Below are 15,981 nucleotides of genomic sequence, written 5' to 3'. Positions count from 1 at the left end.
GGCACAGAGCTCATCGCTCAGCTCAAGGCTGTCCATGCAGAGGGCCCGAAAGACTGGCTGCCGGTCCCGACCTGGTCGGAGCCGCTGTATTGATTGGCAGGGCTTTCGGCATCGCTTTCTTTCTTCTCAGGACCTCGATAAAGTTCATACTCACTCACTCTCATTAACTTAAAAGAGAACGAGGGAGGGACACACACGACGCTTCCGCCATGTGTCGGTAGCCCTGTTTAGTAATGAGGTGAACCACCACCTCGTCGAATCAGCCCACAATTCTGCGTCTCCCTGCTCCCTATTACACCGCTGTCTCCCGGTCTCCGATATGGTCAGGCCGATTGTGTCTCGTATAGACGCTGGTTGAAAATTCCCTTTTTTTTTTGCAAGCAACTTTGTTAACAATTTCGAAGTTCCTGCCTTATCTATAAGCACAGCAAAAAATTTACTGATTCTTTAGTCTTTATTACCAAGGGGAGCTGTGCACCACTTCACACTCATGATGCATTTCGTGTGCGCTCATATCCATTTTTGTTCTTCAGTATATTTTCTACAGTGACCAATGCCGCGCCGTGAAACTTGCCTATAGAGAAACGTATTCACGCGGATAATTAACAAAGGCTGATACTCAATCAAGAAATCCTAGTCCCTCATCTGCAGCAATCATGTCGCCTATAAAGTGTCTCAATATTTAGTTTTAAGTTGTATCCCACCTTACCGAACAGGACAATGAGTGTCACCCTCGAACTGCGAAGAAACTACCAGTCGACATATTGTCACGCGGCAGGAATTCGCTGGAGCCACGAAGACGGGAGCAAGAAGAGGGTGCGAGGAGCGATCAGTTGTGGGGCCGACCACCCTTTCCTTAGCGTGGGACAAGGCGTATCGAATCTTTTCATCTTGTAAATAAACTCATCGGACCGTTATGTTATGATACAAAAGCTCGCTCACGTAGAATGGCAAAACAAAAAAAGCGATACTAAACAAAATATTCACGCATCTACAAGAACACGGGTCAACGCGTGGAATCATATCGCCTTTAATCCTGGCTCGCGCAGTGCGCGTCTACTTCTGTGTCAGAGCACAGTGATGGAAGGTTGATGTCGCCAATCATCCTCGACGCAAATGGTGGAAGGAACAATGCGAGGAAGAGGCGAGCAAAGCGAAAGCGACAAGGCCGGCACGAATCGTCGGAATCTGGAGCGGAAGCCGCGACGACGAGCGAGGCCACACGCATGCAGCTGCGCGACACACACACAAACCGGTGCAACGCTCCTCCGAACAGCGACGTGGTGAAAAGACGAAACGATATACGCATGCCGCGAGCTCTGGGAAGCGGTCAACTATACCGCTTCACGCAAACCGCCGAGTTGGACGCGAAACCCGATTTGTAGCGCTTAAACATTCCGCCGCACCGAGTATAATGGTCCGGTTCGACATGCGCAACGTTACAGAATGAAGCAAAGTGTTTTCTCAGATACCCTGCATACTGGCAGACTACGTCTATACAGCCTCATTTTTCTGTAAGCTTTCATTGAAAAATTAAGCCTACCGAATAAAATGAAACAGTGTACCACCTTTCCTCAGTTTTTTTTCCTCCCCTCACCGATCTTTACTTAACAAACATTGACACGTCTTACGCAATACTTGATTCGGACTTTCTGAAAAACATCCGGACTTATACGTGCAGTCCATGGAATAGGTTTCCGTGTATTTTCTATTTGCGCCACACAAATATGGACTGACGGAAGTAAGAGATAACTATTGGCATATTCCAAGAAATCTTACTGCGGCAGCCAGCGGCACCACTTCATCCTATTGTCATCATAGGCGTGCGCAGAGTTTCCTTTCAGGGGAGAGGAGAGCAGAAGAACGTCACAGCGCCCCCCCCCCCCCCTGTTATGTCAATGCACGCGACTGTATGCACCGCGTGCGCACGCCTAAGTTCAACGTTGCTTGGCGCTTTGGCGTGGGCACCGACACGATTACTAGAAGATGCAGTGAAACTATCGCAGCAGCAATGTCGCATTCAGCAATGAGTGCGCGCGATCTACGCTAACCCCAGACGGAGGCGACGAACCGAGAACAGTGCACCACTCTTCAAAATTCCCCAACGCATTTCGCAAGTGCGCGCAGTGCAGCGGAGTCGACGAAACCCGCAAAGTGACTTTGAAAGGGGAAAAGGAAGTAATAAGCGCATTTACGTTACTGCCCCTCTCAATGGAGGGTCCCTCCATAGTCCTGCGCATGGGATGGGGGTAAGGAGGGATTGGGAGGAATTAAAGGTATAGAGACAGAGAGAGGGGCAGGGAAAGCCACATACGGAAGCAAAATAAGAAAGATGGACACGGTCGCAGGAGTCCGAGGATGGGGCACCACTCGGCGAGAGCTCTTGTCGGCGTCAGGAGGTGGCGTGGGGCGAGCCAATCGGCCATGGAGGGCTGCGCTCTCGTCGGAGATCGCGGGCGAGCAACCGGTCGGCACGAAATCCAGGGAGCGAGTGTCGACGAAACGCGCTCCTCATTGCAGAATACAGAGACCGGTGGCCATCTGCCGAAGCCGACAAGAACTCTCGCTGAGTGGTGCCCCGTCTTCGGACTTCTGCGACCGCGCCCCTCTTTCCTATCTTCTCCTTACTTCCGGATGTCACTGCCCCTGCAACACGCTCTCTCCTTCCCCCGCTCTTTATCTCTATACATCTTAATCCCCCCATCACTCGTGAGCTACTGTTGAGGTGTCGCACTGTGATGCTGACAGCTAAGGGGTTCACTTTTATAATCTTTTCTCTCTTTCAAGAATCACACAAGGTGGTGGTTATGGTACTTAACTTCTGAGGTCGCGGGATCGAATGCCGGCAGTCGCGTCTCGATGGAAGCGAAATGCTTGAGGCCCGAGTGCTTAGCTGCACGTTAAAAAAAAAAAACACACACACACTAGAAGGTCCTAATTTCCAGAGGCAACAACTACGGCGTCCCTCACAATCATATCGTGATTAGAGGCCGTCAAGCTCGAATAATTATTTAGAAATTGCTGAAAACCATCCACGCACACTGTAAATCGAGGCGCGTTCGCTCCTCCATGTACGCCGCTAATTTATCGGCGATGATAATTTTCACTCGTGGGGAGTCCGTCCTTCCCGACCGACATGTGTCCTTCACTGCACTGCGCACAGGACAGTTGATACACCGGTGGAAGCACGGAATTTTGTGACGCCGGTATTCCCACACGACGGAGATGGCGAGGGAAAAAAATATGCCCCGTATCTGCATGTAAATCTGCAAATGTCGTCGAAAGACGATAGTCTTGCGTCTGGAGAGAGTGAGCAAAACGTTTATTTGGTGTTCTGCGCAAGAAAATCGGTGAATGGCACGGAGGAAGGAATTTCCTCCGTGGTGAATGGTATTCTGGAGGCGCTGCGTTAGAGTGCCTCGAGCGTGTAGCGAAGGCGAACGAGCGCATCAAGTCACGTCACACGTGAGACGAGCGCTATCTGGCAGTTATCTTGGAAAACGAAGCGTGCGGCTGATAAGGTGTAGAACGCAAGGCGACGGGTAGGTGCCACTACCGTGCCGTCTTAGCAAAGCGTCGGAAACACTTGCCCTTTCGTGCAAGCGTTGCATGGTCAGCGCAGCGTGATGAACGCTACGGTCCTTAGAATTACATATGTATGCCTTTTCTGATATGTGGGGTTTAACGTCCCAAAATCACCATATGATTATAAGAGACGCCGTAGTGGAGGGCTCCGGAAATTTCGACAACCTGGGGTTCTTTCACGTGCACCCAAATATGAGTACACGGGCCTACAACATTTCCGCGTCCAGGCGGAAATGTTGTAGGCCCGTGTACTCACATGGCTGTGGCGGAAATGCAGCCGCAACAGCCATGCCTTTTCTAGTAAAAGAAGCACATACAGAATATATACGTGTTGTTATGGTGCCTCAGATATGCGCAATAATTACTTTTTAATTGGCAATCGCACAAGTATGAACGCTCAATCTTGAGCAACATTGGTGGGCGCTGCGGATGGGGCCGGATGTTTGGGGTATCGAACGGACGGACGGAAAAAACTTTATTAAAAAAAAAGGAAACCCTGCAGGGTTACCGGCCCGGGCTCAGGCCACCCCGACGTTTTGTGCGGTGAGGCGTAGCCTTTCCAGCGCTGTCCGGGCCCGCTGGATTGCCCACAGTTGGTCGTGCAGATCTGAGCTAGTCAGCGCACTTAGCCAACGCTCCTCGAGAAGGTCCGGTTTTATATTGTCCTTTCGGTATATTACTGTGACCTGTGTACATTGCCATAGAATATGTGCCATATCTGCGCGTTCGTGCTTGCAGAGGGCTTGTTTGTGGGTATTGTCTGGAATTTACTCTGTCATCGGCTGGTGCCGTTTGAGGTACCCGGTATCGTTAAGGGTGGACAGACAAACGAACACCGACCAGAATCTTTTGCGTCGAAGGTCCCCAAGAAAGACTATCGTCTTCAAAAGGGGCGCGGGTTTGCGCAAGAAGACCTTCGCGCACGCTCGGAGAGTGTTTACACGCATTACACACGCTGACAGGTATAGTATACGCGATGCTCGGGGCAGCACTCGATGAGCGCAGGAGGGGAAACAACAGGAGAGGAGTCGAACGATACGTGTAAGAGAAAAAGAAAGATTTTAAAAAACCTTGCGCGCAGGGAACGTTCAGCGTCTTATACGAAAAAGAAAAAAATGAAAAAGGAAAAACGGGCCGCATCCGGGAGAGCACGCGTGACGCAACGGACGGGCTCGGCCGCGTGAAGCATCGTTTCCGAGGAAGCCGGTAAGAGCAGCGCACTTTTTATTATTGTCAATATTATTTCGCCGAGCTACCGGAATCGCTTTAATTACGCGCCTCCACGGGGTGCACGCGTTCGGCACCGCCAATACATAGCGAAGGGGAGCATTACATAGAGAAACAAAACGGCTGACGTGCCAGGAATCTCGTACAAGAGCGTCGATAGGCGATTCATAGCAACGCGCGCGAGCGCATTAGAGAGGAGGTCCAACAGCGGCTCGCTTCTTCAGAGGCCAAATACAGGGAATTCGAAACGGCCGGGATACGATGTCGGCGGTGCGCGCGCCTCTTCGCAGAGGTCACGCTTTCGAGGTTACGACCCCGGAAGTTACGCCATATATAACATGCTCAGTGCGACCGAGCTCGTATATTGGTTCTGATGCTTACAGTTCATCGCCTTGTGTTATAGTCAAAGTGATTTGTTCAGTCGTCTTCGTTGCACGGCAAGGCTGGAACCGGTACCCTCAATGCATGAAGCGTTCATAATTCACAACAAAACAGCTGCAGCGACCATGCACACTACAATTCAGTGTTGAAAGGAACAGTTGTCTGGGCACAATTCATAATTCTAACCCACTGGCCACAAGTGAATAAGAAAACACTGTTCCTGCACGACACTATAGTCTATCAGACGAAATCAGAACTGCCAACCACCAGCAGACTTGCGCAAATCAAAGCCACTACGGTTTTGCAAGAGTGTGAAATGCGCACATGCTCTGTGCTCCCCTTGACAAGTGGACCTGCCTGTACAACAACCCAGCAAGCAAAGAAGGCTATATACGCTTCTATTGTGCCTTCACTGTACAATACAACCTAATCTATAGGAACACTGGTTAGCGTTTTGTACAGGTCTCGCACTGCTGAATGTTATATAGTTCACTACCGCGCAATCCTCGCCCTGGGCGACACTTATCGGGCGTACGCAGGCGTCAATTCGAAATATTTTTCTTAAGCTACACGGAAGACAGCGCTAATCCATTCACTGTGACTAGAATGAACGCTGACGAAGTTCCAGTCTTGCTGCACGCGGCTGCAGACGTGGCATCCGCATGTGCCCATTTAAAAGGAGATCGAGACCAAGGCAGAGAACAGTGACTTCTGCGTGCGAAACAGCGCACATGTGCCTGTATCCGCCCCACGGCGCCGGAAAATCTGGGTGGGCGCCTCCTTTTGACCTTTACATTGTCTGCAACGCAGGGCGTCCAAAGCGCCAACAAAGACGCCGCGGCTCCACAGGGTGCGGTCGAGGAGCGTCGAAATGAGCGCCATACTGGAGAGCACGCGTGATAACACCGAGGGGGCCACGCACGGGAAGACTGACAGCTCAGCTTAAAACGCACCTTTTAACAAGCAGTATGCAGGACCAGCAACACAATCAGGCACACATATGCATGGTCGATAGCGCACAGTTTCTCTTGGAGCGTATTATGAAAGCATATAAATGCCGGTTGCTCGGTGCAGCAGCTGCCGACAATGCCAGCAGGCACACGCCAACTTGGCGCCCAAAAATAACAATGAAACGATAAAAAAGAGCAGGCTGCTATAAAGACGTTCTGATCGCACGCGCATGACGCAACTGCGATGAGAGCGCCGACACATGCATGGCACCGTAAGGGCTCCCTCCTCGGGATTCACACATCACCCCCCTCGCACCGGTGCGCACGAGGCAGCACAGGCGCTGCGATGATTGCTTGGACTAAACAGCGCACAGAGGCGCCCCGGCACGCGATTTTCATGAAGATGAAGGTTCCCACCATATTTGTATGAGATGAAACTGCGGAGCTACGATAGCTTGGCTACTAGGGTGCCTTGATATTTGTGTTCGCGGCGTCTACGACAGCGCGGTTGAGAATCGCCGGACGTGGCGCAAAATAGGGCGGCGCAGCGGCATTAGCCCCTTCAAAGAGTGGCAACACTGTAGTCCCTATCAACACTCTACGAGGTGCTACAGCAATCTCAAAGGCCACCGACTGCAAGTTCGATGGTTCTTTCCGATATGTAATTATACCTTTCTGGCAGCAGTGTGTTTCTTCTCCAATAACTTGAATACTTTTCATACCGCGAAGCAACAAATAAGAAAAATCGAGAATATTTCTCCAGGCCTGCGCTGATTTGTTTCATCTGGTCACAGAGTTATACCCATGCCACACGGGCATCCGCAAAACTAGTTTGCGAGAATGGGATGCAAGGAAGTCGTAGCAGCTAGCTTCAAACGGCAACAGCATCAGGTCACACTGCACGGCTCTCGCTGGCACGCACGCTTCCAGTGTGGTTTTCAACGCCGAGTGACGCCAGGATACGCCGGTGAAAGCGCTCAGTGGGGTGTACGGGCACCCATCAAACGTAGTTTCGCGTGGCGCGCCGAGGCGAATTCGCCGGGAGAAAAGGGGCCCACGAATCGAACACGCAAGCGTTCCGAGTTAGCGCGTGAAAACTGGAACACGGAAAAAGTACAAATGCAAATAGGGGTGACGCCTTTTGTCTGGCGCTCAGTGGGGGCCAGCTCTGAAGTCGATGGTGCACTTGATGGCGACGCGGTCCATCAAAAGATCTCTCCATCTAAAGCTCGCATGAACAATCACTTGCGGGATAACTGGAACAAAGTAGAGGAAAAAGCGCTGCGCAATGCGTGGCACAGTTTCTGCGGCAGCTTTGTGCAGTCCTCCGAAGCCTCACACCTATAGCGTGCCGGAGGTGTGTACACGTCTTGATGGAGCAACGCACAAGCAACGCACAAGCAACACAATCGCGCAGGCATCATATGACGCAAACACGCGCGCTTCTGCGTAGGTTTTTTTTTTTTTTAATGTAAGAGTGAATGTATTCTGTGTGCATCGCTTCATGGCCCGCCAGATAGCGCGTCAATATTTATTAAGGGTTCACGTAAATTAAGAACCTTACATATTATGTTGCAAACGCAAAGGACGAAAGCTGTTTATCACCCATCTGTCGCATTTTTTTATAAAACCTTCGTTAACACCTTCTTATACATCTAATCAAACAGATGTACACGTACCAGCAGCTACATAATAGGGTGTTTCAGCACTGTTTGTTTACAGTATATCATCATAGGCGCGCGTACGGGAGGGGGGGCGCTAAATCGCTTCCATGCATTGAGATAATCGGGAGAGATGGGGCACTGCGACGAACCTTCTCTCTGAAGGGGAAACCTGAGCCCGCCTATGCATATACGTACGGTAGGTAATACCGTAATGACGTGGTAAGCACGCAGTCTCTTTTTTTATAGTGCGCAAGCGCTCACTCTACTACCCACCAGTGACATCTCACGTTACCGCAAGCAACTTGAGAAGCTGCCACCATACATTATCTCGGTATTCACCGCACGGCAAATTAGCACAGCGGCACTTTAGCACAGCTAAAATACCCTAACAGTGAACTTCCCGCCAAGTCCCCTTGCCGTAACATTTGTATGACCAGGCGGAAAGAAACAAAAAAAAAAAGTGCCACCCCCATCTTCCCACGGGGGGAGGGGGGTGACTCGAGTAAATACCCATCACGTGAATGTTGCGTAATTCGGTATGGTTTCAGAATATGCTTAATCGTTAATTCGTCTTTATCATTCTTACTTATTGAATGAAGGAGAGGCGTTGCGTTCAAAGCCAAGCAAACACGCATTTGATTGAGCTCCGAACGCGCGATCCAGTGCATACACATCGAGGTGGCCAGTGAACGCAGTCGCTTTTGATAGCGGACGCTGCTTGCGTCGGCCTTGCGAGGCGAGAGAGGAAGACGGGAGCGACAGTTTTGCGGCGCTGTGTTCCAACACTCCCCGTAGACGGCTAAATAGACAGTTATATGGACGGCGGCCATATTAAGTCCCATTCCAATTCTCACGTAGCCGGCAAAGTAGACAGCTCCGAGAAGACCGTATGGTAGACAAATACGATGCAGGCTACGTTGCTGTCTAAACAAGATGGCAGCTCAGCAAATCGCTCAAATAGATCAAATCTCGCCAGAATGGTCGTCTGCACACAAGCAGACGCTTTCCCAGACGCTCAATGTGAGTGACGTTTATTTGTTTTAGATTTCAACACGAAATAAGCCGGAAATCACAACTGCTACGTTTCTTTCTTTTAGCTTTTTCTTCTCGACGCGAGGTGGCGCATCGTCGCGTAAAAGCTGCCTAAACGTGTTTCAATTCCCGGACAACATGGGCTCGGTGCGGTATTCTAAGCAGTCTGCGCAGACTGTCTACGCGCTGTCTAAGAACTGGAACACAGCCCGGGTGTTTTCCTGGGCTAGCACAAGACGCGAGCATGCGCAGTGGGGTTGTGGACGGCGCCGCCTCCGAAGGGCTCCATCGTGCGACTAAGAAAGGATCCGCGTTTAAAAGGTCCTTAAACTACCCAAGGACGCTCGCGTGTTTCCCTTCATGTCTTTGTTCTGTCCACGGTGGTTCTGTCGAGAACAGCTTGCATGACGTAAACTGACGCTGTGTACAAGAGACGCTGTCATTAAGCGAAATAAAGCCTGTTTTCTGCAAGCAGATGCACGCGCTTGTTGCGTTCCCACCTCGGACGCCGAGGAAGGGTCAAACGAGCCGACGTACGCAGCTTAGCGAATGAAAGAGCAAAACGACGAAAGGCGTGGAACTCCACCAGCATTCAAGGGGCCCTGCAACACTTCTTGAGCATGGTCGGTACACGCTGCCGATCGGTAGTAGAGTTGAATGCGCCAAAAAAGTTATCTTATTTTGCTATGTACCAACTATGCCCAACGCAATTTTTACTGTAGTAGAGTCTCCCGAACAAAGGCGAGCACGTGGCCTGGAATTCGCAAAGTCAGCCTAAGATTGTTTTCTATTCTCTCGAAAAATGACTCAAGACACTCAAAAATCTCTCGTAGAAGGCCATCATCATCAGCCATTGGCTGATTTTAATAAGGCACGCACTCAATCGTTGCAGGGATCACCGTAGGAGGCCGCGACTTGTCAACGCGTGCGCGCGGAATCACACAGACAAAGCCACGTATTCGATGAAAAAAAAAAGGAAGAAAGTGTTCAAGGTCACGAGGCGCACGTGACGTGTTTTCGTTGCCCACGTCACACCCTCCTCCTCACCCAACCCCCCTGCTTAGCTTCCAGCGCTTTCGTCGAGACGAGAGACGGCAAAAGCGCTTTGTAACTCCGCTTGTACTGGACGGACTGTTAAAATTTTTGCTACGTTGAATTCATGTGGCAATGAGCTCTTTTAGTGAATCCATGCCGTGGTTATTTGAACAAGTGTTTCATGGCCCCTGTCGCTGCATACACAGCTGCAACGCTACATCTACATTTCGGCGTCTGGGTGGTTTAGGGACCCTTAAAAATCTGACGATTGATCACAACCAAAGACAGATACACACGCGCGTCCGAACCAAGTCGAATTAGAAGAATGCGTGTGTCAAATATTGTGAACGCCATGTTTCACAAGCTCGTTAAGACAGGCTGAACTCCAAAGATACAAGGTGCGGAGCAATAAATTTCCAGGCGTGTTTTCATGCTATTATGAATATTACACATTTGGTACGCTGTACTAGACACTAATGCGTAAGAGCCAACTGGTGGTTCATCGATGCTGCCTAGCGAAAGTCTAGTTAGACTCCTTTGAGTGTCTGAGCTCTGGTGTATACGTGTGGTGAAGCATCACGGCGCGATCACACCACCGTCCCCCCCCCCCCCCCCCCGTTCTTTCTTTTTTGAAACAGATTCATGTGGCGTTATTTCGTAACTGACAACCGATAGCAGAAGACGGATAAGGTCGCGCTCTTCCGTCTTTCGATCAATAGCCGCGGGCAAAGTTACACACACGAACGCGCACACGCCCACAACTCGGACCCGTCGATGATGACGAAAAGAGCCAGGGGGGAGGGGGGCGCTGTCGTAGCCGCCAGGGGGCGGCACCGGTTGACGGACGGACTGGCCTGCGCGGGCGGACAGGGGCCAGTCAGTCACCCCGCGAGGGAGAAAACAACGCAGCCGCTACCGAGTTGAACGACCGACAGGGCCCGGCCCACCCTGCCGTCGCGCACGCCACACCTGCACTTGTCCTCCTCTCTCTCGTTAACTCTTTCAACAATATTAGTCTCGCGCCGTTAACTGCCACGGAATGGCGCATTACCTCGTACTTCAGAGACAACCAAAGCCGTTTCCGGCAACGGTTTGCTTCAGAAACAGAAATGTAGCTTTGCCATGGAGGCATCATTGCTCCCAGACACACTAAAAAATTAAGCGCAGGCCACCACATACGCTCCACCAATTTCCTTTGTCTGTATACAGCCTCGATGCATTATTATACACATGCTACAAGGGCACAAGAAAACACATTGAGTATTCAAGGCCCAAAGTTCCTGAATGACACTTTTTTTTTTTGTCAGAGCCAAACGTGTAAACTTAATCGCATTTGGCCTGATGATGGGAGTAACGGTGACTTCTGACGTCAGCACTTTAAAAGTAATAATAAACATATGTACGATTTCATAGGTATAATTTGCAATAGTATAAAGTGCTGATTGATTGATATGTGGAGTTTAACATTCCAAAACCACCATGATTATGAGAGACGCTGTAGCCTGTAAGGCTCCGGAAATTTCGATGCCCTGGGGTTCTTCAACATGCACCCAAACGTGAGCACACGGACCTAATTTCGCCTTCATCGAAAATGAGGTCGCTGCCGCAGGGACTCAATTCCGCGACCTGCGGGTTAGCAGCCGAGTGCCTTAGCCACTACACCACCGCAATGGGGCAATATAAAGTGCTGCCATAAGCTTAAGCTTGTCATCTTTTGCACAATGCAACCAACAATAGCAATGGGGCACCTTTCATATGTTGATGCCTTTCTGAATTGAACTTTACGGAAAGTGCACAAAGCAATGACATGATATTTGTTAATTATCACGTAAAAAAGAAAAGTGGCCTCAGCCGCCAAATTGTCCAAGCTTCAGAAACGAGTATGACATCCACATTATCACAAACAGGTCTACAACTTTCTCATTTGACATTTTTCGCACGGCTTCATCGCTTCAAAACTCCGTCATTTAATGCCAGACATTAAGCAATGCACCTCCTCCATGCAGTAGTCAGCCCACATGCATTTGGTCACGCTACCATAAGAGTGCATCAACATATTTTGGAATTCTGGCTAAATTTACCCTTTCGTAAATTTGCCTATATTTCTGACATTATGTTATAAAAACCAGCTGTAGTGTATATATAGAAACCATACAGAAATAGCAAAAGAAAATATTTAATCGAAACCAAGCCAGAACTTTGTTAGAAAGTAGAGGGACAGATTCCAGTGACTCCTGAAGGTACCACCATGCATTCACATCCTCCGATGCCTAGAATGAAATGGTACAACAACTGGCACAAAGCAGCACTGTTCAAGTTGTGCAGTGGAACGGTGTGCACACCTCATTTCCAGCAGCAGCATGTGCACATTCACCCTACAAGCCTTCATAAGGCTGTAGTCTGCTCCTGTAGAGCTGGCCCCACTGCACACACAAATGTTTGTAGACTTTGTTTTCCCTTCTTCCGTCCTTGAAATAATTGAGTACTGATGCTGTTCCTGTATATCAGTCAACGTTTCAAGAGCTGTTCTGCAGTAGAACTTGTTCTTGAGCTAGTTGGTGTGTTTTTGCACTACACCATAATTATTTTAAAGAGGTATATGATATTGAGAAAATTATAACATAAACGTAGAACAGTGTATAACAAACAAATGAATAAAATGCATTTAAAAAATACAGAAATGAAGAAGCTTGCACTCGGTCAAGCGAGACAGTAAAGCCAGTCAAACCAAATAGGAGGCTACATTGACTAATGTTAAGGATAACTTTCAGGTTCCCACTAATTATTATGCAAAGTATATTGCGGCTCTTGCCTCTTTTTCTTCATGTCAGCCGCTTTCCTCTTCGAGCAGGCCGAGTCGGATCATCACCTCTGATCTCAATCTTGCTCTGCAGCACGTCGACCCTCATGATAGGCAGCATCATCATCAGGAATACAGTTCTCCCTCGGACTACCCACGGATACAAACTGCCTCAATACAACCACACATTGCTGGTTTCATAACAATTCTGAAAACGTGCACCTGCACAGTAGATCTATTTATGAAGCGTTCCATGAGGTGAACGGTTGCTAGGCAACTCAATTATTTAAACTTGGCATGATTATGCTTAGTCATTTTGGTAGCTTCAATGCAGCTCTTCCGCAGCCGTTACATTGGCACCTGTTTGGCTTGGCCTAATGTCCAATCAGCTGTTGTGATAATCAGGCGAGGTGGGTTCGTTGCCGAACTAGGCTTGGTGATGGATTTTTCCTTGCTACTGCTTCAGTGCATTTGTGGCATGGCAATAAGTCATACCAGCTGGCGTGGTAGCAAAGCGCGGCCAGGTTACAGTGTACTAAAAGAGAGCAGCAGGCTTCCTCTGCTGCTCCTCCGATGCAGTTGGCGGTGCATGTTATAAGTGACGCAACAGGCAACTTCATTAGAAGCTTCACTTGCAGAAGCTGCTCGCTGCTAGCCACACGCGAGTTGTGACACACAATGCTCTGCTATTTAAAATAATTCTTGTTTGTATTAACTGCCATCTGACTCTCGGTTAGTATGTTGCATTCGGTTAGTATTTTTTCCATTTCCTTTCGCAATAGAATTTGCCGAAAGTTAGCCTGATAGCAGCCAACGCTACCCATGCCGTTCTGTCTTTCTTTTTTTTTTAGTGGGGCACAGTTAATGCTTTCTTTTTTATTTTGGTGCACTTGAGCTCACTGCAGATTCACTATATCTTCTTACATCACATCGACCACCTCGCGGTTTCATGCCGTGTAGATTGAACCTTTTGTATCAACACTACGCTTAAATGATTGTCCGTCTGAATTTTCCGATCTCTCTTTCGTGTTGTTGCATCTCTCTTGGTCTTCTCTTGCATTCGCTTTTTACCAAGGTAGGCTGGCAGATTGGGAAGAAACGCGGCATAGCATCGCCGCGGAGAAGGTGTCTTCCGCAGATATACCCACACTTCTTTTCCTTCGATAATGTGCACATAGCCTCTGAGCACACGAAGCAGCTCGAAGTGGAGCTTGTGCACTGCACTGATGTCTTCCAGGGGCTTGTCCACTTTGACAGGTTCTGATCGCATTCTTTATGCCCGTTCTGATTTTTTGGGAGGCCAAACAAGAACAGCTTTGACTCCTGCTTCACGTTTATGTAGTTCACTGACGTGGGGCTGGCTAGCTAATGCTCAGGAAAGAAGACGTCAAAATCAAAGTAAAATGTTTGATATGTAATGTCCGACTGCAATGTATGGAGAGAGTTAACACTGCATACCAAGGAAATGAAAAGCGTCCTATTTCAAATGTCTTAAAATCGTGTCAATACTCTTTTAAGATGTCTGGAGAAACGCCACACAGATGATCGAGGCACAGCAACTGATCACCCCCATGACTAAAGAAATAGCCCTGCTCGTTTACTTGACATAGTGATCAAAAGGCGGGTTGGTTGCACGCTGGTCGCCGGCTCCCCTGCTGGCGACTTCGGTCTGGAATACGCACCTATTGGTGGAGGCCTTTCAGGAGGAAATGCTAGAGACTTGCAAGGTTCGACCCTACTGTAGGCTTGTCCTTGTTTCTTTTGTCCTACAGTTTCTGAAAACTGTTTGAGAATGTGAAAACTCCAAGCTCACCTGCTGGGCGCACAGTCTCTCTTGGATTTCGGCCTGTGTCCACGTCGATGAAACTGCCATCTGGCTAGGAAGTTGTGCCTCCAGCTCCTTGAGCCAACGTCTCAAGCGCCGCATCTCTAGAGCCACCTCTGCAATACACAGGCCATGCAAACACACCTCAAGGGAGTACAATAAAAATCTGCCACATAGGAGATCTAAAATGTGCTACACAACAATAAAATAAATCACTGCCCCTACACCCTGTGGAGGAGGTTGACCCTGTGAAAATGGTTGACTAACAAGGCCGAAAGGGGCAGACCCGGTATCTATCACTAGATTTATCACACTGTTGCACGAAAGTGTTTCTGACCTACGTTGTGCATTTGTGTGAGGCTTTAACTACTCTTTTCACTTCCCCGCTTTATCTATACACACAATGTGTAGGCCGTGTCAGTTGGAAAACATTGTACTGCTTTGTTTGTTCATGTCTGCACATTTTTCATTACAAATTTTTGAATTGTGCAATGCTCAGCAGATACTGAAGTGACACGTGAGTTGGTCAATGCTATAAGGCTTGCCTGATTTAAGACATCGTTATTTGTTTCTTGATATGAGGCCTTAAAAGGGCCCCTAACACAAGTAGCCATGGAATGGATTCACCAGAGGAGCTCACTGCCTCACGAATTCACCACTGCAAAAATTTTTAGAAACAATCTAGTACAGGTGATGTTTCAAAGATTGGTCACACCACACTGCAAAAGCAATTTTTCTTCTCTTGTCTCGACGCAACCACTGGAACCTAAGCAGGGAAGGATGGCATGCAAAAAGGAAATATGTCAAGCACCTTGCGATCTTGAGACTTTTCTTTTTTTTTTCTTTGAGTACGCAACATTTTCGTGCGATCACATGAATACCTGTGGACAAGTCACAGCCTCAACGCCGTGGCTCCAGTAACGATGGTGCAAGCCATGCTGAAATCAGTGAATTGCTCATGCTAGGCGTTCGATACAGTGATTTTTGGGTCTGTAGCACGGAGTAAGATAAGAGAGGAGCGCCGACTCCGCTCGTCTGGAAGGGACACATCTTGCAATGCCGCTTCATGCTTCGAGGTTGGTCTGCCAGGTGGGGCTACGAATGGAGAAAAGCGGCGGAGGAGAGCATGCCTCGAGCAGAGCCGCGGGCGGGGGCTCTGTCCATCGTTTCCAACTGCACGGACGCGCGCTTGGCCGGGTTCATGGGTCTGCTCGCCTATCCAATTTGTCGTCTGCTCCGCGCATGCATTACCTCTGCTACCAATTCTTTCCTGTAACGAGCGTGACCATTGTAGTTAGCGGATCGATGTTATGAGAAGAAATAACCCAAATGTATTGCTTTATTTCTTTTATTCGAAACAGGCCAAATGCCTGAATTTTAACGTGGACCGCACAGAATTATACAATGCCACTACAACGTACATAAACATATATATATATATATATATAAACTTGATACATGAGGCAACATTGTCAAAAGTGA

The 15,981-nt window shown here is 48.8% G+C and overlaps 1 protein-coding gene across 1 annotated transcript in view; it reads right to left on the bottom strand.

Moving 5' to 3' along the window:
* Positions 1-15,981, bottom strand: part of LOC142765532 (uncharacterized) — a 220,622-nt gene that overhangs the window by 176,230 nt on the left and 28,411 nt on the right. Inside the window, exon 6 of the mRNA XM_075866658.1 lies at positions 14,488-14,615. Coding sequence (XP_075722773.1) covers positions 14,488-14,615 — 128 coding nt within the window. The remainder of the gene's footprint in view (positions 1-14,487; positions 14,616-15,981) is intronic.

Source organism: Rhipicephalus microplus, chromosome 6 (genome assembly GCF_043290135.1).
Source record: "Rhipicephalus microplus isolate Deutch F79 chromosome 6, USDA_Rmic, whole genome shotgun sequence".
Lineage (NCBI taxonomy): Eukaryota > Metazoa > Arthropoda > Arachnida > Ixodida > Ixodidae > Rhipicephalus > Rhipicephalus microplus.
This window is presented reverse-complemented; position numbering and strand designations above follow the sequence as displayed.